Genomic DNA, 24,080 nt, shown 5'->3' with positions numbered 1-24,080 from the left:
ATCCTTCCTCTTCCTGCCACTCCATGTACTAAACTATTGAGTACGGAAGCATTTTCTCGTCGACTCATATGCCCATAGCTATGAGAGCAGCGATTCTGCCTTCACATGAGGAATAACAGGTTACAAAAAGTCACTCCTAAAATCCGCACATGTCAAGAGCCCGGTGCACCTCTATACACATCTGTGTGCGTTTGAATCTATGCATCTATGCCTTATTCCCCACACTATCGAACAAGGTCAGCCTCAGTAGCCTAACGGGTCAGACTATCGGGGTTGTCAGTCCGGGTAGAACCCCTCGAAAAAAAAAACGCTTTGAAGGTCATGCTGGGGATAGAATTCCTGAAAAAATCCTTCCTCTTCCTGCCACTCCATGTACTAAACTATTGAGTCAAGTATTAAAAACGGGACTGCCACAACAACCCCCCTCCTGGGGCTCGGTAACCTGTAGGCATCATTTATCCCGAAGGTTCTTGGATTGCCAACATCCCTTTGAAATTGTCCACAAATTACAGACAAAACGTCACTAGACCGCTTCCGTGCAAGCGGCCCCATTGTCTATTAACCGCAATTAAATTAGTATTTAGTAAATTTACGAAATTTTTCTCACACAGGAGCCACTGAAGTATCTAGTCTGTGTCGAATGGACGAACACGTGACGCTTGTTCGAACCCTGTCGTCAAAACACACACAAAAGATTCAAATTTGGCTATGAATCTGCGTGTTCTGTAATTCTGATGCGATAATTCATGGTACCCAATCTAGCAAAGACGTCCAGTCTAGGGTAAATATAAACGAGTGTTTTTGTGTTACCTAAACACCTCCGAACAACGATCACAAGATGCATTTAAAAAACAGCAACTACTGAAGAACGGATAAATGTCGACCTATATTGCAGTAAATCTACTAGCTTCGTAACCTATGGTTTCTGGTCAAGCCGTTCAATTAATAGTGATTAGGCTCAGTTAAAACACCCTAGAGGCCAAGCAGTCAACTACAACCACTGGTATTTTACGTGAGTGAAGCAGCGGTTGTGTAACACCATCAATCGCCTTACTTGACAATCTACTGATTTTACTGACAATCTACCGTTCAAACGAGAGTGGTGTGGCTATGAACAAAAATACCTATCCCGCAAAAACCCCCAAAAATGCAACCGAAAAGTTGCCCAGTGGGTCTCAAGCGTGTGTCACGCTACCTGACTAGGAAGTCCTAACTGGCGGGTCAATCGGTCGTCACAACCAGGACAGTTACTGGGTCGTCGTTCGATGGTTCGGGCACACTAATCACATCGCTCAAGCATGAACACGTTCGCCTGTTCAGACGCGACAATTCAGATGTGTCCAACGTACGTTGCTGGAGTGGTGGTTAAACGCTCGCCTCGCATGTCAGATGTCCGGGGTTCAGATCCCGGCACGGCCATTGGACTTGCACTGCTGATGAGCCTTAATAAAAGCGAAACTCGAGTCCTTTGTTTGGTGTCCTTTGTTTGGTGTGGACTCACCGGAATAATTACGCCAGAACAGGAGCACGACCGTTCAAACGAGAGTGGTGTGACGACGAACAAAAATCTACTGATCACTGAGAAAAGATACTCTCATCGCGATTATTTGTATTGAAGCAGGGTTGTTGTTCAATGCAGGTAGGCGCTTCTGCAGGAACGGATTGCAGTAAAAATAACCGGGCTACAAAACTGTCTTCGTCGGCTTGGGTGTTTCCCTTTGGAGGCAGTCCATCAGTAGTACAACATATGTTCGACGAAAACAACAATTAAAGTCGACAACCTGACGTCGAAAGAAGAATGTGACCGAGATCATTTACCTTGAACCACGACGTGTAGGCGTTTTGTCTAACCAGTTGTGACAAGATTTTATCCAAACTTTGGTCCAAATTGAAATTGCACTGCTGACTGAAGCAACCGAAAGAGTAAGAAAAATGTCAACGCAATGTCGAAGCATGAAAACTCATAATTTGGTACATGATACACTAACAAATAAAATCATTCAGCTGTAGCCCCTTTTCGGTACCTAGCTGCCACGCCACACGAAGGAGACTCGAAAGCTGGTCGCCCAAACCTAGACAGACACGGAGTCGAGAGGCAGAGGACGGGTTCGAACCACAGATCTTCCGGTCAGTAAATTCGCGCTTTAATCACTTTGTCCATCTTGCCCCCATGAGGCACTAATTCCTAAAATAATTAGGCCAAACGCGTCCGATATACACTAACGACTAGAACACACATCCACAGAAGTCACACCGGGAGGTTCCGGAGCTAACTTTCACATTCAAGGTAGGTCAAGAGAGCCGTTGGGGAAACATAATGCACGGTTTCTTTCTGGGATCGGATTGAGATAGATAGGCAGATAGATGCACTGTAATAGATGGGTAAACAGTGAGGTCGGTTGGGAACCGCGAGCGACCATATTCCCACAAGAACAATACATTGGCCATAGGCCTAAACGACTACAGTCATTTGGATGGTTTTCACTTGAGTTTTCAAGAAACTGTGAACTTCTTAGTTGAGATTGATATCCAACGAAAACCAGTTTAACCCGAAAATGACTATCAGAAAAAAAAATCATATCCGAAATCTACCTGAAGCAGATGAGGACAAAATGATGGACTACAGAGTAGTTCGTTTCCGACCCACCCAGAGCACCCGTTCAGCAAGCAAGATGTGATTCCAATACGTGTTCATACAACGAACACTAAGACTAGGCGTCATCAGAAATCTACATCGTTCACATTGCTCAAATGTGAACAGGTTCACCTGTTTACGAGGGAGAATTCAGATGCGTCCAGCGTGCACTGGTGGAGTAGGAGTAACACGCACGTTTCACGTGTCAGATTTCCGAGGTTCAAAACACGGCACGGTGAAGGATATGCAGTGCTGCCCCCTTTGGTATGAACTCACCAGAATAATTGCACAAGGACACGATGACGGCCGTTCAAGCGAGTGGTGAACAAAACTACCTTGTTGGCTGTAGTTTCACATTGTGGAATGTGCATTTTCTTACGTGGCTGTGACTGGCAACAGTGAAGGAATAGCCCCATAATTGTGTAACATAACATATTGCGTCCGTGGCCATGGTTCCAAGTCGTTCACTAAAGTAAAACCTCGATAACATCATGGCGATGCAGATAGCTGACAAGTAGTCAGGCGATCCGAGGTACATCATGGGGCCAAACCATGTGTTGCTATTCGTAATTTCACTTGGCCACATCGAGGCGCCATACGATGACACACGATAACGAAGTGACTCGTGCGGACACTGCAGATAATAGTCATTTCTACTATCTGGTCATTCCTCAATGAAAAAAGCCAGCGTCATCATGGACAGTATAACATCAATGTTCAACATTAATGCTTCGCTACCGTCGCATAGGATACGAATTGTTCGACCAATATGAGCCGAAAAAAACGGAAACAGTATTGACATTATTTTGTCACTGAAACCCGACAAACAGCATCCTTTGAGAAGTACCAGGGAGAAAATGTGGATGAATAAACAAGTGAAACATTCAAAACGATTGTTGAACCATTCTGCTGTTAACAAAGGAATACAAGTCCGAAGAGAGGCCTTCATATTTGTAGAGAAGTCAACTCTGGAAAGGAACATACACACACAGTGTTGTAAGGGGTTAGGAATGGCTGTCACCAAGCTTTCCCACAAGTGATATTCGGCAAGGTCGGTTCTTCTTTTTTGTTGAAATTCATCATCAGCATCACCATAGAACATGAACGTCAAGTGACCGTAAACCGTGGTATCCAGATACATCTAGTGGACTAGAACCATGACATTGCTTCGTTCTTTGACGATTATCATCTTATCTCAAGACCTACCAAGTTCCCTTCTGCTTTTTGTCTGGATGCGGACAAAGTTTCCCAACTTGCGTCAGTATAACAAATCTCAAAGAATCCAAAGGATCAAAGTTAATTTTTAATTTATGTTCACTGAAACTGGTCTCCCCCGTCCGAAGACTGTGGACGATAACTCCGAACATCCGAACAACGCAACGGTGCGCAAGTGAATAATTTGTGGCGAATTTTAATCAATAAACCGATAGAAATGAAGAGGATCAGGTTAAGGTAGTTGGAATATGTACTGCATCGGTCTAATCATATCACAACAAAAGGAACACTCTTCTCCACCCATCGCGTTTGGAACAGACCGTGATAAGGCGAAGCAGCGGCTGTTAGGATGAGTAGTTTGGACTTTCCACACCTCTAGGTTGGGGTCCACATGATTCCAATTCGAGGGGGTCGAAACTCCACAGAGTGTGGTATGTAACTGATGCGCCAGGCTAGCATGTTCTGATGGCCTAGCACGTCCGTGGTTGTGCATCGGACTCGTGTCAAGTGTGTTTCGCAAACAATATTGGATCAGTCCAACTGATGGCGTCTCACCTCGAAATAATGGATCGTTTTCCGAAGCTTTCTCAACCATTTACTAAATAGTCCTTCATTTCATAGATGTATGACAGTACGTCATCTGTGCGTATTGCTTTCCTGTTGAAGATAGTGATGATGCATATAGTGAGCGCCAGGGCCATCTGATTAGGCTAATGAGAGAGTAAATTTGGATTTGACTCCGAATAGCCATGGGCGTCATGAAATTGACTACAGATCTCGCTTCGATTGTCTGTAGACCACGTTCCACACAATCCTCCTCAGTTAGATCAACCAAAAGCGTATATTTAAAGATGATGATGCAAGGAATCATGACTTACAAGATTGTGTTGAAGAGCTCCAGAGCCAATATGCTAACAATGTGACCGAACAGTTCATTCTCCACGTTTGACAAGTCCACCTGAAATAAAGCCCGAGTGGAGAGTACACGTACCAATGGATTAAATGTTTTGCTACGTTGCGAATAACACACCGGTTCAAAAGACGGAGAAGAGGCATACCTTTTCGTTGTTTCTGGCCGTACGGAGGAAATTCATCAACGGGAAAGTGACTAGTTCCCAGAAGTTTGGCCTAAGTGGTAGAAAAGAATACGAACTAGAATGAAGTAGTTTTAAGGTCAAAACAACGACACGTATGGTTGCCAAAAATACGTCTAGGAGGATACCCATTATGGACATCATGTGAAAATAAACGAGCGAAAATGAAAGAAAACGAGAGAAGCCGTAACGCTAACCCTTGATAAAATCCCCTCAAACATAGTCTAACCAGGATGGCACTTCAAATGGTCGAATCAGATGACAAAATGATAATACCTACTGGGTAGCAGCTGTGATTGCGCATACGTTTTAAGCACTATTTTTCATCCACAGAGCGACTTTCCGAAACATCCCGCTTGCTAAGTTATTTTTACTGTCAACTGATATGCATTTATGACCTTGCGGCTTGCCCTTTTTTCAGTGCTCATTTATGAAACACGGTATTTCGACCGTCTGACCCCCATTTCATGCAATACAGATATCGGTAATATGTCGAAACATTGGTAGCTCATGTGAGTATATTAGTTAGGTGCAGCACATTCAGTTGCCTGAAAACATCACAAACGAGAGATTTAGCTGGGTTCCAGGTGAGTCTCTCGAAAAAAAACAAATTAGTTTGCAAATGAGTGTGTATTTGCTAATTTCGTGCAATTGGGTTTCAAGTAGGACATAAGGTTGGCGGAAACCCGGGGACTTTGCCTACCTGATGAGCCCCAAAAAAGGCGAAACCGGTCGTGGGCTGTCGACGGATTTTCAGCAACCTTATGAGTAGTACATTACAAATATATATGAGTATATTAGTTATTGATCAGGTGGCCAATTACCTGTGCACCGAGCTAGGCAACTGACATGCAAACGTTACGTCACCATACGAGGAGACATCGCCAGTGCGCAGTGCACTCACCAAACTGCGCACTGATGATGTCTCCTCGTACGGTGACGAAGTATTTGTAAGTCAATTGCCAAGCTCAGCGAACAGATCAACAGCCACCTGATCAACAACCAATACAGGCATCGTTTTAGGTTGAGCTACTGTATTTGGGACAGACCAGTCCCGTTGCACTCATTTTCTAGTCCCCTTTCGCTCACAACTTAACCAGTGCTGGTCCGGTAGTCTACACATACTGTCAAACAGATCAACCAAACTTCGAAATTATCCACAATAGTTTTCGCCTGACATGAACCATACTTCACTGCTTATTCGGAAATCGCGGGCCGTCGATTGAGAAAACTGATGTAGGCCATCTGCCATGAGCGACTGGAATGTGACAAAAAACACTCACTCTTTTTTCACTGTGTCGATACATGATTGTAGATCTTGAAGATAGAAGGCAGAAATCAGTTTGCACACGTTTCGGAGACACAGGCTTGTAATCTGGTCGACGGATCCTTCTTTGGATTTGTCCTGAAGTAAAATAAGGCAGGACATCCACATAACTGCTCAGTGAAACATGGTCCATATGAAGAAAAACCTCATAGATCGATGACAATAAGCCAACTACTGTAAAAAAAAATACCCGGGCATCCTTTAGTACAGCAAGACAGCATTTGAACAAGTCCGGCTTTTGCTGTTCTTTCTCAGCTGCATCCAGCGGCATCAGGCCAAGCCAGTGATCTTCTTGCGCACCTCTACTAACAGGCGGACTGGAAATGAGTAGACGGAGGAATCCGGTTGGTCTTCGCGCCGATGACTGACTATTGTTATCCTGGAATTCACCACAACACAGTACGGATTCTGCAATTAAGTCGAACAGACAGGCCCTCGTAAGCTGATCATCAGTGGACGAGACCAATCGTTGAAAACAAATAGAGCGAACAAAGGAAGTTTGATCACCGAGCGATTCGACCACGTTCATATCTGAGTACTGAAATTGGGAAAGAGGTGCAAAACACAGCTCAATCGGTGCGAAGCGAATAAATTGTTCGAATGTGAAATCAGAATCGAAAATCTGAACACAAAAACTGCAGTCCAGATTGGACCTTTTAAGATACTAGCGAATTTTTTCTAGATCCTTCCAATTCGAAGAAAAACGGCACTGATGTTTCTTCCGTATGTGAATAAGCATTGTTTCAGTGGGCTACTTAGTGTACCATTCACGCTCACACAGGTTACACATTAAGTTTATTGAGGAGAAAGAAAAAACACATGAGAGCTCGATGCTTGGTATATAGTTTGAATGTATAATAACAAGGACCAACCTGAATTATCCACTTCAGCAGAGTTACGGCAGCTCGCGACAGACCAACATTGTACGGATAGTAGATGTAATGAAACAGGGTGGCAACATAATGCTCTCTTGTAGACGGGTTCACTCGACGTCGAATCTCACTGAGGAGAGGTTGGACTGGATTGGAGAAGCTGGAACCTGAGTGTCGAGTGTACCAAGCATATTCCAAATTCAGCAGATGATGCACAAGAATAATCGCTAGCCAAGTAGTTCGAGCCATACGTCCACCGTGGGAGTTTACGCACGCATTGGACTGCCCATTCGCTGTGGTAATGATGAGCCTGAGGAAGACAAAGAGGCCAATACTTGTGATGTGAAATGAACAGCAATTAGAGATGATAGAGGGGCTGCCTACTAGCCCATCAGGAATGCTCAGACGTTCTAACATTAATTCAAACACCGACAACCAGAATGTGCAAGGTCTTAGTAGAAAAAAACTTATTTTCCGGTGTTCACACGAACTGCAGTGCATCAGAGATTGTCTGAGTAGGCATTTGAAGGTGTATGCACCTCAGAAAAATTATCACAAACCGCTGTTAGCTAACACATTGTCCTTTTTTCGCTATAGACCTCTTTCTAACTAACCTACATGGTTGTAAGGCGGTGAAGTACCTGTGTTCGTCAACGGTATCATAGGTGATAAGGAGTATGAAGACGATAGGTAGAACGTATGCATTCAGGAGCGTCTCAAACTAGCTCATCATGACTTCGCCAAAACTAAAGTGACTGAAACCTCGGTGTCCGGGATCCGGATTCGCATTACCCATAGTGGTTCCAGTATCACACCATATTAGCGAACTCGCTTTCGGTGTATTTACAACAGCTTAAGTATATGGCAACCTCAGTTACTTGTTTAGGCATGCTCATCCGTGCAAAATGTTAGCACGAGACTGGGTAGACCGACTCAATACAATATTGAACACAGAAAATTGTGTCTTACTCAGAGTGGTTCGAAACGTCTACACCGTGTGCTCAAATAGTTGGGTCGGAACACCGCAGATTATTAGTGATGAAAGAATGTTCCTGTCCCAGACAGTTTTTGTCCGGTACATGAAAACCACAAGGAAAACGCAATCGGCAGACAAAGACTCAGATCACCTGCGCTCCAAATGTAAAGACCGTATACAATCAGAATGACTTGTCGGCATTCATCAACAGCAACCCAATGGTCCGTCAGGTCAGGACACAGTCCCCAAAACACATAGATTAGCCCATAACATTGTGGCATACTCTCTGCTCCTGCCTTTATACCTATTGAACAATCTTCTTGGGAGTTGACAGGAGTGACCGTGTTTTGCCCACAGCGTGCGTGTGTTCCCTTTGAGGTAGAGTGTGGGCCAGTGGGCAATTTCAGCAGCTTAGTTTGGGTTGTAAGTCGTAAACCTGTTTGACTACTTTGTGACAGCGAGTAGCAGAATAAGATTGTCATTTTCCGGCATTAGAAAAGGTTAAAAGCTGGGGAGTCACGTCCAGACGACGAATTTGTTAATCTTTGTCTCGTGGATGTATATCAGCTAGTGGAATATGAAAAAGAGAGACAGACCACGGGCTGTTCAAGATGAAGTTCATGGAACTATTAGGCGGGTCACGTGGGAAAGAAAATGGACGACCGTGTCGAAAGCTAGAAAGTGAGAAACAACGGGTCACCCTACGCACCAACTCACCCATTCTCCAAGGTTTTGTATCGAACAAGGAGTAAGCGGACAGGAATAGAAGACAGAGCAAGTAAACTATCCAGAGCCGATCTATTGTTAAGCAGTAGGTGCAATGCGAACTGACGAAGTTTTCCAATCGGATGAATCTTTCCCGTGGACTGTAGTGCCTCATGTACGGCATCAGACGATAGAAGATCAAGGTTCTCCAAAGAGTCGGAATCCAAACAGCTGGTTGTTAGTAGATCGGTCAACAAGATGAGACAACGTTCAGCTAGAAAGGAACAGAGTATGAGTACGAGAGTATGAGAAAGGGTGGGATAAACAACTCAGTGGATTTCCAACCTATTGAGTCATATTCCAATAGCCGTTTAAATAATGAGTAATCTCGGTCTGCAACGATGTGAATTGCCGCAAATGTGATCAACGATCGAGCCTAACATATTTTATTCCTCATACAAGTCCGTGGGAAGTTCCACTCCCCAAAAATCTGCTGCCCATTTCTTGGCCCAGTGATGATAGGAAGAAAAAGAAGAGCTTATTCATTAACTACATACACGGACAAGTAGGATAACTTATTTTGTCCTGTCGAACTATCGGGAGTTTGGATACTGGGCCCCAGACTGCAACAACCGTGTGGGCAGGGTCGCTAAGTTTTTTATCAGCCAATCGTGGACAGTCCCGTTTTGTTATATCTGAACACTATAGTCCGCTACTGTCGACTGATGCCCGAACCTGTCTACGGCTTGACAGAGCTTTTCCAGTTAGGTATTTGTGCGAGCACAACGACTGCCAAACCACTAACTATGGCAACACAGTAGTAATATACTGAAGCGCAGAATCGTGTGTGCGTGGGGGGAGAAGATTAGCGATGCGCCGTCTAAAGGTCGTGCAACGATGATCGAAGTCAAGTAGGAGTAACGAGTTTGAATGTCGATCCTTATGCAAGGTATGTATGGGTATCGAGTTCTGAAACGAATGAAACCCCAGTATATTGTTAGATGGGATCTCGTCAGATAAGCCAAAAAACGAAATATGAATTTATGGGGATTTATGAAAATAACGCCAGACTAAACAACTAGCAAAGGATTCCATGGAGCAATGAATGAGGCGGAATACTCTTGTCCAACACAGCAATGCTGATTATTACCGAAATATGGTCAATCCAAGTGTAGAAAAAAACTAGTATTCCACGCAGAAAAGTGTTAAACCGCTTGCGGAATAAAAACCATTACAATAGGCAGACTTTAGCAGAACGAATAGCCTAGTCTGAGCAACTAGAAGTAAACGGGTGATGGTGAATAGATAGGTACTAAAATCGTCCGCTGCACGCGAAAGCTCCAAACGAACCATTTGAAAGACGCCTGAATCCGAGAAGACCCCAGTGCCGACTAGGCATTTTGCCTACCGCGAATTTGTTGTTCTGTCACGAAACCCTGTTGCACTGTCCTCGGAGATGCGCGTCAAAGTGATTTTTTCATTGCAACACGACGCACACTAAAGTCCAATGGGAAACAACGTCCAAAGGAGTTCGGTGACACGATCCAGTAGTGCCATTTCATGATCACTGGATGTGAATGCCAGTAACATGTTAAAAACGGAATACAATCATCCTCACAAGAGGCAATCATCATAAGGCTGCTGATAATTCCTCGAATGTGACTACTTGGGGGCGATTAGTAATCCATCCGCGAATCTTGGACAAATAAAGCAATAGTGTTCTGCAAGTGTACTATAAGTTTGTCTTAATTTCATGTGATACTGTCGCTCAAAACGAAGTCAGAAGTTAAGAACTGCATATCTACAAACTAGTTGGGAATGAGCAAGAATGTGTCCCTTAATGGTAGGGAGAGGTCAAAGCTGCTATTTATGGCAAGTGGACCATGGAGTACCTCTGAGTCACACATGGATGAGTAACCGTTTGACATTGGCGTCACATAACAGTAGAATCAAAAATAGAAGCTATATGTTGCTCGGCTGATCGAGTAACAAAGCCGCTGACCGATGCAACAAAAATGTGCGGAAAATTGGGCGTTCAGATTAGCCACGAAACATAGAAAAATCGTTCGGCTGTAGCAGACTTTCGGTGCTTAACTGCCATGCTACCCGAAGGAAGCATGAGGGCTGGGATACTGTCAGGTTGCCCAAGCTTAGACAGGGGAAATCGAAAGGCAGAGGTTGGGTTCGAACCACGGACCTTCCTGTCAGTAAATTCGCGCTCTAGCCACTTGAGTCATCTCGCCCCCACGAAACATGAAAATAACGAGGGAATATAAGATGGCCGTATATCACAATTTAACCGAGTTTTAACAGTGATAGATTTATTATCCAAACCGTAGGTGGACAGACCAAACGGCGATGCGACTGAGTTAAACAGGTGGGCTAAGAGTCTGTTGAGAATCGGGCTTAAGTCTAATTATCCCATGAATTTAATTGCAAATGCCATAAGCGCCATCAAACAGGGACATACAAGTTCAAACAGACAGAAAATTGGAACAAGTGTACATAAACCTCGACAACTTACCCAAACAGTGGAGACCAAATGAATTCTTGGATGTACCCAAAAAATGAATCCATTTGTCTGGATGAAGCAAGTCCGGAAGTAAGTGTTGCACAACGAACAAAACGGCGCCTCTCAGCAGTTCCATACCATTGTCTATCGGTGATACTTCAGCTGGATCTGCGAAAGCACCACTGTACCATTTGGTCAGAGCTAGCAGGCCGGAAACAAAGTCAAGGTAAGCGATGAGAAGCTCAAAAGAAAGAACTGTATTCGACGGCCGTCCGGCGTCAAGTAGACTAGTTTTCATTTCCGCAAACTGTTTGGTGATGTGCGATGTGGTCAGGTTGAGTTGGGTCCTAGAAGAACAGATGTAGAAACCGGTCTATCTGTAGCGTCCCGTCGTACAGGAAGTGTAGAAACGAAAATGCAGTCGAAAAAATTACTCACTTGGTGGACTGAACATTCCGAGCATAAAGAACTCCAGGGAAGAGGGTTGCATGATCCCCGAAAAGGCGTCCCCATAGGTCTGTGTGATTCTCAAAAAGACGGGTCGACCCCCCATTCGACAGGTTGTTCATTACCGCGCCCCATAAACGCACCATGGTTGGTAACAACCGATTTAGTAGCAATCGATGAATTCTACTATCTGCCTCAGAATCCTTAGGCAATCGCCTGGTTTCAAGCTGCCTTTCGCTTGCCAGGTCGAGGATATGAATGAGTAATTGCCACAGTTGTCCCATCACGCGAAGACAAAACGGTAAGTGGACGTCGGCCTAGCAAATACCAAGAAATAAGACGATCTTAGTGTGTGGTGAATGACTGAAAAACTGAAGGGATGAAACGGATGAGTAGGATGACGCCAACTTACTTGCACACAAGAATTGACAAAACAAACGAATTCAAATAGCCGCAGTAGTCGAGTATACAGTCGCGCCTGATGATCATCTAAAGATCCAGCAAAAGATTGCGAATGCGACAGTCCTATCAATTCGAACTCAGTTCTGTAGACGGAGTCAAACACGCTCCATGTCTGTTGAATTTCGCATTCCAGCACTTGCCAAACGGAGTGCTCGTATTTCCAAATAACCAAACCCAAATCTGTCAAAATAAACAAGTAGAATATGGAGTGAGGGGGGATAGATGCGCAAAAATTAAACAGGGTTAGTTGATAAGGATGACATCAACTGGTTTCTCTTGAGGGATCTGAAGATGTATGTGAGATGAGTAGGAAAATCTGAGAACCCACAACACGTGGCTACTACCGAATCAGCAAAGCGCAACTCGAATGCCATCAGCTTGCAGAACATCTTGTTCTGGTTAGCAAAATACCAACTTAAGCGCATATAATTTGCTCTAGGAGAACCCGATAAATAGCACCGAAGACTTCACTCGAGGGATCGCATAGTACCACACAAGAGACATGCACTCATGTGCGAGGACCACTGAGTCCTTGAATGGCTCGGGTAGATAGGTTGTGGGCAGTGAAGACAGATGTTTTAAAATCTGAAATTCGTCGCGAGAAGTGAAAAATAATTGTTAAGCTGTAGCACCCGTAATTGTTCAGCTGTAGTACCCTTTCGATGCCTAGCTGCCACGTCACCCAAAGGGTGCATGAGGGCTGGAATACTGTCAGGTTGCCCAAGCCTAGACAGGGGAGGCAGAGGTCGGGTTCGAACCACGGACCTTCCGATCAGTAAATTCGCACCCCAAACACTTTACCTATCTCGCCCCCCTGCCACGAGAATCCAAACCAACGTAATAAGGATAGCTGCTTGATCTTTACTCAGAATCCTGCAAACCAGTAGGCAGTGGGTCAGTTAATTCATATCTATAATTCCTCCATGGACAGATTATGCGTGCATGCGTCCAACGCACCGCGCACTCCTCCTAAGCAAGGTGGATAACGCCCAGGTAGAGGGTTTGTTTATCATACGGCCAACTTTCAGCTAATACCGTAATCTCAGCTTGAGTTCCATTAGTTCACAAGAACCCTTATCAGCTTGTGGATCCCAAAGGTTAACAAAAGGTTGGTAGACTTGATGACAGCAAAACACTTCACCACCAAAGCCCGAGTCGGGGTTTATGATGGTGCAATACAGGAGGAATGTTCGCTACCTCGTTTTCTTCAACCACTCCAGCGGTCGAGATCATCGAGGAGTGAAAATAAGCATTAGCCTACAGATATCCGACTTTAACTGCGAGACGACATTGTCCCGTTATACACAGCCTTTGAGTGCAGTATCTCACTGTGATTGGTCTCGAGAGTAACACTCCTTAAACGTGGGTTTTTAATTCATCCAACTGATGGTACACTGCTGATGAGCTTTGATAAGAGCGAAACCAGAATCCAATACTTCCCTTCTTTGATATCTGTTCACCGGAATAATCGCTCCAGGACAGGGAAAGGACAGTTCAAACGAGAATGAAGAGAATCCAGAATAGCGCTTCTACAGTTTGAAGAGTTTGACTATTGTTATTTGCGGATCATCCTAACAGCAAGGTGGTTGCATAGTACAAAGTACAGGCATATCCCTCGGAAATCGGAAAACAAATCAGTGAGAAAGGGTCTATGAACAGTTCCATGTGAGCCAAATCAAATCCAACACCGAATGGTCGAGTATTCGGCGTCCGCCGCTGGAAACGTTGCAGCCAATCACCAAGCGTGCACACCGGTAGTCTGCGAAATACCTGGATCCGGGACGCCTGTTGTAGAAGCTAGATGCAGCGTATTACAGCAAAAGTTTGAAAGAAGTTATGTGGACGGAATTGACAGTACTGGTAATATGTTGAAAACATTCGAGGTCATAGACAGACCCACCAAGCAGAAGTACGAAATCCTATCTCATACCTGACCGAATGATTCCATGAGTTCCAGCGGGCAGCTGAAGCTTGGTCGAATAAGAGGATTTGCGGTGGTCGCCAAAACGACTTTCGGTTTGCCAAATCGTATATGGCTGTGTGAGAACCACCTCATTGGTTTGTGTCAAATCCCCTCCACTGTCCAACGACGGATACCACGGTGTGCTGTTTCGAGAAAGCATGGCTGACAGATCTGGACTAAATGGTTCGGACAAGAACGGCATAGAAGAGATCAGCTCGGATACCAATTTGACCAGGCAACTTTCTGCACCACGTGATGACGCCGTCCTCCCGGGGATCATCAGGGCGGAACATAGCCGTAAGATGCCAAGACGCTGAGGAAAGACTAAGTGTAAATGAAAGAGTGGTAGGAAGCAATGCCGAGAATCACAGATCAGTCGGCGGTGAGTTAGGACGAACAGTGTAGCAAGGTGATAAATAGACTGAATGGAAGACAGTAAGTAACTGCTTGACGGCAAAATAAAATTCGGCTGGAGAAGATACGTGTATCCGCAGTAGAGGAGGTAGGTGAATAAATCAATGAAGGAGCAATGGTATCTTTTTCTCACAGAGTCGTGAGATTGTCCCCTATCTTGGTCATTGGGTATAGTCACACAATTTCCCTACGGTTCTCAACAAACAGAAATCCCCTCAAAGTGAGGCAATATGGAGAATCAAAATCCGGAAGGCCCTCGTATTTGCAGTAAGGAGTTTTTCAAGCGCTGATTATGATAGCAGGTCGATCAACGTAGAATGAGTGGAAAAGTTATCACCGAAAATACCAAAAAGAGGTGCAACGTTTTCGAACAAACGTGGCATAATACAACCATGGATGTGGAGCTGGCCATGGGTCGCAATTGCTCCCACAGGACGATGTAACGAAAGATGAATCACCGTATCCCATTTACCAGTAAATTATGAAACCTCCAACGGAAAATGGTGCAGTCCGACAAAAACAACGTCCCACTTTGTGATTGACGATAACAATCGGTATTGGACAATAGTAGCCTTTATTTCGGCTTTTGAGTGAACATAAGGACACGCTACGCTAAGCAATTCACATATGACCTTACACGTCACAGTAATTAGGTTTGATTACAGACCAGCCGGAATTCAGTAAGGAGGACGATAACAGCGCTCATCCTACAAAAAACTTCTTGGCCCGGTTGTCCTTACCTTAACTGTTGTCGACTAGAAAGATAATGACAGTTGATTAGCTCTCATATGACAACATTCACAACAGCACAACTGTTTCCCTGACCGTAAATCCAAGCCACCGACACAGTGTGGTGAAAACAAAGGCATCCCAAATAAAGTGGTTCCAAATGCCTCTTGCGTTCACCGATAGCATAGAGATGGGTAAATTGCAGTTGACAGCGGTGTGATTCGAATATTGGTCACAGAGACGAAAGTGTCTAAATATGGCTAGTTAAACCAAATGTAACTGCGTGGATGCATGAACGCGATCGCATGAGAAACTGAGTAAAGTCTCAGTCTATCTGTCCGTTGTGTGATTCCTATGGACTGCATTTACTCATCACCGCTTTCGTTGGTTTCACCCATCAGTCGACTAGACAAATGGGATCTTTCAAGGAAATCGGTTCTCTAGTAGTCGAAAGGCGTGACGAGGCCTTCGAAAACTTGAGTGGATCGTAATGCCTTTTGAACCACATGAATATGCAGCCTAGGAAGTGTAAATTAGATGACCGAAACCTAAGCTGAGGGAAAAATGACCCGAGAATGCTTTAAGAACTTCTGTTCAGGCATTCGTCCTGTACTGCCTTTTAGCCGTACCTAAAATTTTTGCAATGCTGGGTCCCTCAGGTAATAGTAACTTACACACTCAAATTATGGACAAGAAATTTCGACTAAAAAAAGCCGAAAAAGGATGCCAAGAAAGATTAATACATTTATTTGGTCCCGGCCGCATGTTTCTTTGTCGCTGTGAAATGCCCTAAGCAGACTTTTGCATTAAAAATTCAGGGAATCGCGTGAAAAACGGTGTTGCCATTCCACCCGTATCGTGCCTTTGTGACGACTTACGGTCCGTCAGACGAAAAACACCACATCTTTGTGGAAATGTTGAAAATGGAATCGGACATCGCCGAACTTATCACCGCATTATTGGAGAAATATCCAGACAGTGTAGTTAGTATGAAACTGAGAGCAGATTGGCTTTCTGTCGGCTTTCCTTCGGAAGTAAATTTGATTAAATGTGAGACTGACAGCGGGAGTTCAGAATACTGGCTAAGTAAGACTGAACTAGGATAACCAACGACAACTGTGTGCGTAGGTATGGTGACACACCCGAGCTTGACATGGTGCGGGAGTCACCCATCGACGCATCGTTAACACAACCAAAGTGGGAAGCACGCAGGATCACCTACTGTCCTGACGTAAAGAGGACACACAAATAAGTGGACATCCCGGAGCCAGTGCCTGCACCCACAGCCCTTTGGAATGGGACAAAACCACCACAGTGGAGCCTTTTTGGGGTATTTCTCCCTATACCTTCCATTCGAGGCTGCCGATCAAGCGGAAATCTCAACTTGTGGTGGAGTAGTTAAGTGACTGCAGAGCATTGCTTAACTCTTGCTCCAAGCTACGACTTATTCTTGGACTTGTAGGCGGGCAAGATAACTAAACAGATGTGGCTCTCGAACGCGACCTTATGCACCACACAAAACATTTCTATAAATCAGTAAAAACCCGAAAAGTTGGGGAACTAACCTTCAGTCAGTGATTCGATCAAACTCGCAAGACGGTTACCTATGCCGGAACCGGACTCAGATTCGTGATTCTTATTTGATTTTAGTCGAGGCTGCGAACTGACGTACTGGACATGCTGAACAACGACGTGCAGTGTCTTCGCAACGAGTTGAATGAAGGCGGTCTGATTCGGAGGACCAAACAGCTCGGGATAATGGTGCACATCTGGAAGTTGGGAATCAAGTGACCATAGAACCACATCTCTCGTCAATAGGGTAAGTAAATCTAAAACGGCCACATGTGCACAAAAGTCCACAAGTCCGATATGAGCTTCCGAACCAAATCCAGTAGCAGCAACAACAGTGCCTGTGTGATCCATGAGTTCACTTGACTAAATAAGTAGAAACAACAAAGTCGTGAGAACCGATTTAAGAGTGAATGACTAACGTTGATAAAAACCAGTCTATATATCACACTTACTCCAGAATCGGTATTTCCGAAGCCATTTAACTGCTCCATGAGGAAATCGAATACATGTAACGATTCAATAGCCAATTTTCCATACTGACCAGCAAGTAATTGAGCAGTTTCGCTGATTGCACCCCGGTCAAGTTGCTCGCCAACGCCACTAGCAAGTACCCATTCAACCTCTTCATCAGTTCGCTGCTCACCAGCAACAGACAAAGAAGCAGACGGTGGAGCGAACGAGGAAGCGCAAACAGCCCCGAATAGCAACAACGGTCCGTGAACAGGAAGGTCACCCAAATCGGACAGACTGACGAGCAGTCGATTAAGCAGACGTGTATCAGATAGAAAATGCGGTGCTGCAGGTTCCAAAGTTGATGCTGTCCTTGTTGAACCAGGGGCAACTCTACTGTGCCTGGATGGAGTTTTCCTCGACTTGGTTCTTGGATCACTTCAATCCCAGAAAGAGTAAAAAAGATATGCAAGGTAGATGTGCAAATTTCAAAAAAAAAACCGTGCTCTTCTCAGTAGTAACAGGACGACAGTAAACATGAAGCTAAAAGTTGTTACTTCGGAGAACTTTAAAAAACAAAACGTGGACACATCGGAAGGATTATTTCAGACTTATTGATAAACAGCGAATCGAAATCAATCGATGTAACTGGTGTCCTCAGAATAATGCCGGAGAACTGGATAGCGTATCTTGTGCTCGCCGAAACCTCATCGAAAAAATCCACAAGAACATACTTAACCATCTCCTGAGCGGTAAAAACACAGAGAAATGAGCTCACGAGACCGCGCTACCATCAATCGCAGTGACGCTGTCTGCACAGAGTTTTGCAGCAATCAGAAAAAAGACTGTCATGTTCACCTGGGAGCAGCGTCAGGAGCGGGGTCATAATTTAAATCACTATTCACCTTCCTGAATGCACCTGCTCACCCTGCGAAGCTAGTCATTTCGGCACAGCTGACACCTGAAAGGCAATCAGTGAAGTCCAACAATTTCCAAAGAGATAAAAACGCTCAATCAGTGTACATGATAAGAGCTGAATAGGGCAAATAAAGTTCCATATACTCTACAGTGGCTAGATAATGTGTTCAGGCTGTCAAAGAAATGAACTTGAACAGGACTCATGGCCGTTGCCGTAAGGCGAAATAAGTAAATTCTCCAAAGCTTGTTCGTGACTTCTTCGTCATCCGAATCAACGTACACTTCAAGAATTTAATAAAACTTCAACCAACGACAACACAACACACAAGCGTTTTCAATGATCTCAGTGACCAATCTCGGGAAAGGTGAGTTCAATACAGGAACCCTCACATGCTGCTATTCTCACAATCATGGATACATCACATGAGAATAACCAACAAAAAATGTCCCGTTTGGCATGCAACAAAGACTCACGTGCGTCGAAACAGGGAGGGGCAATCCAAGCGCGCAGAACGAATAAGAATCAGTGTTTGTAAAAAGCTGGAAATGGACGCAGGAGACAAAAAAATTGTTTCATACAAGCTGCTTTTAAGCCATTGCGATGTACATGATGGTGTATATTTTGGAATTTATTCAGCTGTTTCGTGTGGACACACCGCCTCAGAAAAAAAAGCCACCTCTGAATGGTCCCTTGAGACTTGTATCGGATTTTGGAATCTTAGAGACACCGCTGCTCAGCTCGGACCACAGATCAGATTTGGAATCAAACGCAGGTTGAAGTTGCTCTCAGATGAAACCAAAAATTCACCCATTCTGCTCATCTGACGTGCAGCTAAAGGTTTTAGTGTTCTTGAAGATCGCCTTCTGTGGGTTCTTAAAACTGACCATGGGAAGTTCAAAACCAATAATTGTATTGCATACCTTGGTGGGTTGATTCGTCCAAAATACGATTGTATGGTATGCGGCTGAAAACCCGTGCATAACAACACATGGTTAAAGGAAAGGAGAGAATATCTACAACAATTTAGATTAGATGGGACGTGTGAATACCTATCGTGAACCGTTTCCAGACGTAAAAAAATAATGGTAAGTTGTTCAGCTGTCTAACTGCCATGCCACCAGAAGGAAGCACGAGGGCTGGGATACTGCCAGGTTGCCCAAGCCCAGACAAGGGAAGTCGAGAGACAGAAGTCGGGTTCGAACCACGGACCTTCCGGTCAGTAAATTTGCGCCCTAACCACTGAGCCAGACGTACGATATAAGAGATCTGACGATATATTCGAGTTCTGCTTAGTGTGAAATTCCAATCTTGGGGAATTCCTAATCCTGGAGGAAAATGCCTGAAAGTTTGACAATGAGTAGGACACGAAAAGTGGACTTTGTTCAAGTGAGCTGTTGACTAAACCGGACTTCAGGTTTGTTATTCAACTAACGAAAGTTATCATAATCACCAGTTGACGAACAGTGAAGTCAACCGAATGTTTATAGTTGGTTGAATTCAAAAGATTTCAGCCACTCAAAGCTTTTGGGAGATGGATACCAGCAAAACCCACCTGGTTGATCCAAATAAGAAAAAAATGATTCGCATCACCGAGCTTTTCGGGATCTGATCAAATTTTCTCAACCCATCATCACGAGCATTACGGAAGCGTTTTAAAATGCTGGAGAAATGGAACCTTCTGCATGGAAACATAGGTTGGAACTTGTTGGCCCGTGTAAGGAACAGTGCAATTAATCGTCGGAAAATGATACGCCATCAACGGTGGCGTAAAAAAGATATTTAAACAGTCTTTCACTGTTTCTGCCTAAAAGAGCAATTCTCAGAAAGGACCTATTTTGATTGATCTATGGGGACCGTGTGTCCAGAGGAAAACTGCAGAGAACGATTCGCTACAGTGAACAAGCACCATCAAGTGTCGAAATGTTAGACAAGAACTATTACAACGAAGTGTATGGAATAAATGAAAAACGAGAACTGAGACTATACAAGGCAGTGCCCCAGCAAGACTTCTATCAGGAAAGCAGAGATGATTAAACCACGTCCGGTCGAACATGGGGATCATCCAGTGCTAATGAGGTCGGCACGAAGGTGAACCTTGCGAAGAACAACTGAAAAACGATAAGATTGCCTGTATATTATGGGTGTTGGCATACACGAGCCTCAACTAGCCCGGTGGCTGAGGCTCGAGCTGCTGACCAGAAATCGCGTGATTCATATCCGACTCTGGCTTTTCGACGGCTCCTGTCTAGGCTTATGTCACTGCCTTTGTACCTTTTTCGGGTTACATGGCAGCCAACCATTAAAAATGCATAACAAATAGGGGATTCGGTTGTTTTTGTTGTGATGGTGTCCGTCGGGAATGATGGGCTTACACAGTTTAAAAGTCCAGAAAACACCAGACACTCAAGAACGCTACTTCACCAAAAAATCACCATGGCACCATAAAAGTGCTGCTCGAACCAAGCACATCAAATCCTTCAATTGTGACTTTCTTTCGAGAACTATCTGCTAGTCACCCATAGAATGGCAGGGGGCTGGAATAGTGGCAGATGCCAAACATGGGCAGCGGCGGTCGGTGTATTGGGAGTGAACTTGGAAAGCGGACAACCATATCAGGTGCTTGTGCCATAAAGTCCGACCAACCAGACCGAATTCTAGAGGCACGCGGTGGTACAGTTGTTAGAAAGAAGCCTCAGAAATATGTGAAGCGATATAGCTAGCGTGAAATCCGGGTTGTATACACGAATAAGTGACAAACGGAAGTTTATTTTGAGAAATATATAGTGCATGATGTCAAAACACAAGGTCACTGAAGAATCAAAAATCAATTCATGGCAAACATGGCATGCATGAGTGAGTGAACTTGGAAAGCGGACAACCATATCAGGTGCTTGTGCCATAAAGTCCGACCAACCAGACCGAATTCTAGAGGCACGCGGTGGTACAGTTGTTAGAAAGAAGCCTCAGAAATATGTGAAGCGATATAGCTAGCGTGAAATCCGGGTTGTATACACGAATAAGTGACAAACGGAAGTTTATTTTGAGAAATATATAGTGCATGATGTCAAAACACAAGGTCACTGAAGAATCAAAAATCAATTCATGGCAAACATGGCATGCATGAGTGTTGTCCCATTTTCCTGAATTTGTCAGAAACTTCAGAACGATGAGGAAATCTAGCTGTATAGAGGGGGACCGAAAACACAATGATCGGTTGGACAGAAAAACGACCGCATTCAGGAGAGAGTTGTTGAATGGATGAGAGTCAGACAGATGGAGCAAGGTAACTGATGATGTAGCTGGGGAAAGCGATGAAAGTGTTCTGGTGGCACACAGACTCATCACCTTGCACTAAAGTAGCTCGATTTGCTCATTAAAAAAGCATATTTCTCGCAACCAACGATACAACTTTACAAGGACATGGCCGACCTCTGATAAAACAATGCTCAGAGAAGAACTTCACAAGCGTACATATGATACAGCAAAGCGAACATGCTATCGGTTACAACATAAGCTCAGGAGATAATATCAGAGCGTACCGACAGACCAGACACCAAACCGAGTAAGGTTTTCCACACACTTGTGCCAGTTTTGTCAACGTGCGAGTCTTGCTTTCGGACGAAGATCGATACCACTTCAACAGGGGACGTAAAACAGAATGATTCAACCATTCTTAAGATTCGCATATACATAGATGAACATAACATTCAATTCGCACACTCTAGGTTGTTGGAGCCTGATTCTGACAACGAAAAAGACTAGGTTACGTAGCCTCGTAAAAACGATTGGACAAAGCTCCGCATAAACCTGAAACAAAAAATTTTCACGGCTTAAACGTCTTTTCAGTCACCTATATCATATTGTTGTCCAAAGTAGGTGTTTGGGAGTGAATACATGTGAAACTGATTACCAAGAACGCAGCGATGTTCATTTAGGTAGACAAAACTGCTAGATATCGACTGCCGGTGAACTTCGCTTTGGATGCATCTCAAGCAAAATCCATGTAAAAAATAGGTTAAAAAAGACTCCATGCAACCAGCAATGTTAAACGAATTAGACTGTCTCACCAAATTTGATCCAGTATAGAAGGCCGTTTGACAAGTGCTCGTAGGATGGGTTGGTGGAGTCCTAACGATTGAGACTAGAAACAAAGATTAAGTGGGATCAAGCAGAGGACTTGACATACCCAAAAAGACTCCATAAGCTTTGTGAACTGAGATACGGCCGACGTTGATGAAGGTTGTAGTTCCATGTGAACTCCAATTAGAATCGCTTGGAGTAATTCGACCTGTTCTTTCAGTTTTTGTGATATCATGAGATCAAAGTTATCGCCCACGTCAAAGTCCACCAGGGCTCCACCAAAACATGGCGCAAAACGCTATCAAATTCACAAGTTAAAGGGAAGCAACTTACCCCTGCAGAAGTCGTGGGGCCCTTTTGATTCTTTACAAATTCCTCAGTTTCAGACACCACGTGTAAATAGTCTGTTATTACGGCATTTATTAGTTCGGTACGTGTCTCATAACTAGTCAGAGCGAACACAGCATCTGCGACCGAGGACCACCCATCATGCCAGTTACACAGTGCAAGCTTCAAAAGGCCACAAAGAGCCAAACGTTCTTGCCAATAGAAAAGGCGGATACGGTTGAATAGACCATGTATACGTCCATCTATGAAAAATGGCTATCATTGTTGAGATAGCACACGTTGTTAAAGTGAAACTGTTGTACCTGTGACCCGTTTGCACCGTTTTCCTGAGCCGCCAAAAACTGCACGAACACCTCACGACAAACGGTTTCCGGTACATTCTAAATGGGGCATTAGAGTGAAAAGATTGGTGAACCACTAACCAAGAAGGTGGATAAGGTGCTGATAAGGCGCTGCAATTGTTCTTTCAACTGTGGAGATGAGGAAGCACTTGGACGAAGCTACTAGACAAAAGTATACGAAACTTACCCAGATTCTGAAAAATAGGCGAGTCCTTTAGATACATGAGAACGAACTTTTGACAACTCATTGGCTAAAAGGCTCTATCGCGAGCGGAGAGATCAAAAATGACATATGTAGACAAACCTCATCATCGCATCCGTAATGTGTGGTACAGAACATAAACGCATTCAGGCAAGCCATCCGTTAAATCTGGAATAAAGAAGATTCCGAGTGAGTCGTGATCAACCGCTTAATAGTTCGATGTATTTAAGCTTAACATGGTTCAGTGCATTCGAAACCAGTAGCATTATGGTTGGGAGTCCTACGTGAAAATGAAAAGAAGCTGGGCAAGCAAGCTGAAGTGCAAGTAAAGTAATTTAAAAAATCAATCGGCTGTAGCACTCTTTCGCTGCCTAACTGCCATGCCACCAGAAGGAAGCATGAGGTCTGGGATACGGCCAGGTTGCCCAAGCCTAGACAGGGGAAGTCCAGAGGCAGAGGTCGGGTTCGAACCACGGACCTTCCGGTCAGTAAATTCGCGCTCTAACCACTTTAGCCATCTCGCCTCCAACTAACTTTTGTCGCTGTGAAGTCTGGTAATGGTGCATTTACAATAGCCGCTGGTCCATGAAGTTGAGAAGGGAATGACAATGTATGAAGATCAGTAAAAATAAGGAAGAATAGACACGAGTGTCGCGCAGCTTACGACTAAACAATTTACATGGAATTGACGGGAGGCTTCGCGCTCAATACGCTGATGGTACCATTAAAGTTACTGGGGTCTGGGCTGGTCCATTGAAAACGGTATTGTAGGGCCAACCTGACTGGCCTTTCAAATAGTCACCGGCTGATTGGATGA

The 24,080-nt window shown here is 44.3% G+C and overlaps 1 protein-coding gene across 1 annotated transcript in view; it reads right to left on the bottom strand.

The window, feature by feature from the left end:
- The window catches only part of T265_13497 (hypothetical protein), a gene marked incomplete at both ends in the record, with an annotated part of 38,254 nt that extends 14,425 nt beyond the window's left edge, over positions 1–23,829 (bottom strand). The window contains 19 exon segments of the mRNA XM_009169112.1: positions 1,819–1,906; positions 4,729–4,808; positions 4,909–4,978; positions 6,228–6,349; positions 6,462–6,809; positions 7,144–7,453; positions 8,837–9,098; positions 11,349–11,683; positions 11,775–12,100; positions 12,196–12,425; positions 14,176–14,532; positions 16,917–17,286; positions 17,376–17,811; positions 18,766–18,831; positions 22,360–22,433; positions 22,479–22,670; positions 22,706–22,962; positions 23,548–23,764; positions 23,770–23,829. Of these exon segments, the coding sequence (XP_009167376.1) occupies positions 1,819–1,906; positions 4,729–4,808; positions 4,909–4,978; positions 6,228–6,349; positions 6,462–6,809; positions 7,144–7,453; positions 8,837–9,098; positions 11,349–11,683; positions 11,775–12,100; positions 12,196–12,425; positions 14,176–14,532; positions 16,917–17,286; positions 17,376–17,811; positions 18,766–18,831; positions 22,360–22,433; positions 22,479–22,670; positions 22,706–22,962; positions 23,548–23,764; positions 23,770–23,829 (4,200 nt within the window).
- Positions 23,830–24,080: the final 251 nt, after the last annotated feature.

Source organism: Opisthorchis viverrini (genome assembly GCF_000715545.1).
Source record: "Opisthorchis viverrini unplaced genomic scaffold opera_v5_71, whole genome shotgun sequence".
Lineage (NCBI taxonomy): Eukaryota > Metazoa > Platyhelminthes > Trematoda > Opisthorchiida > Opisthorchiidae > Opisthorchis > Opisthorchis viverrini.
This window is presented reverse-complemented; position numbering and strand designations above follow the sequence as displayed.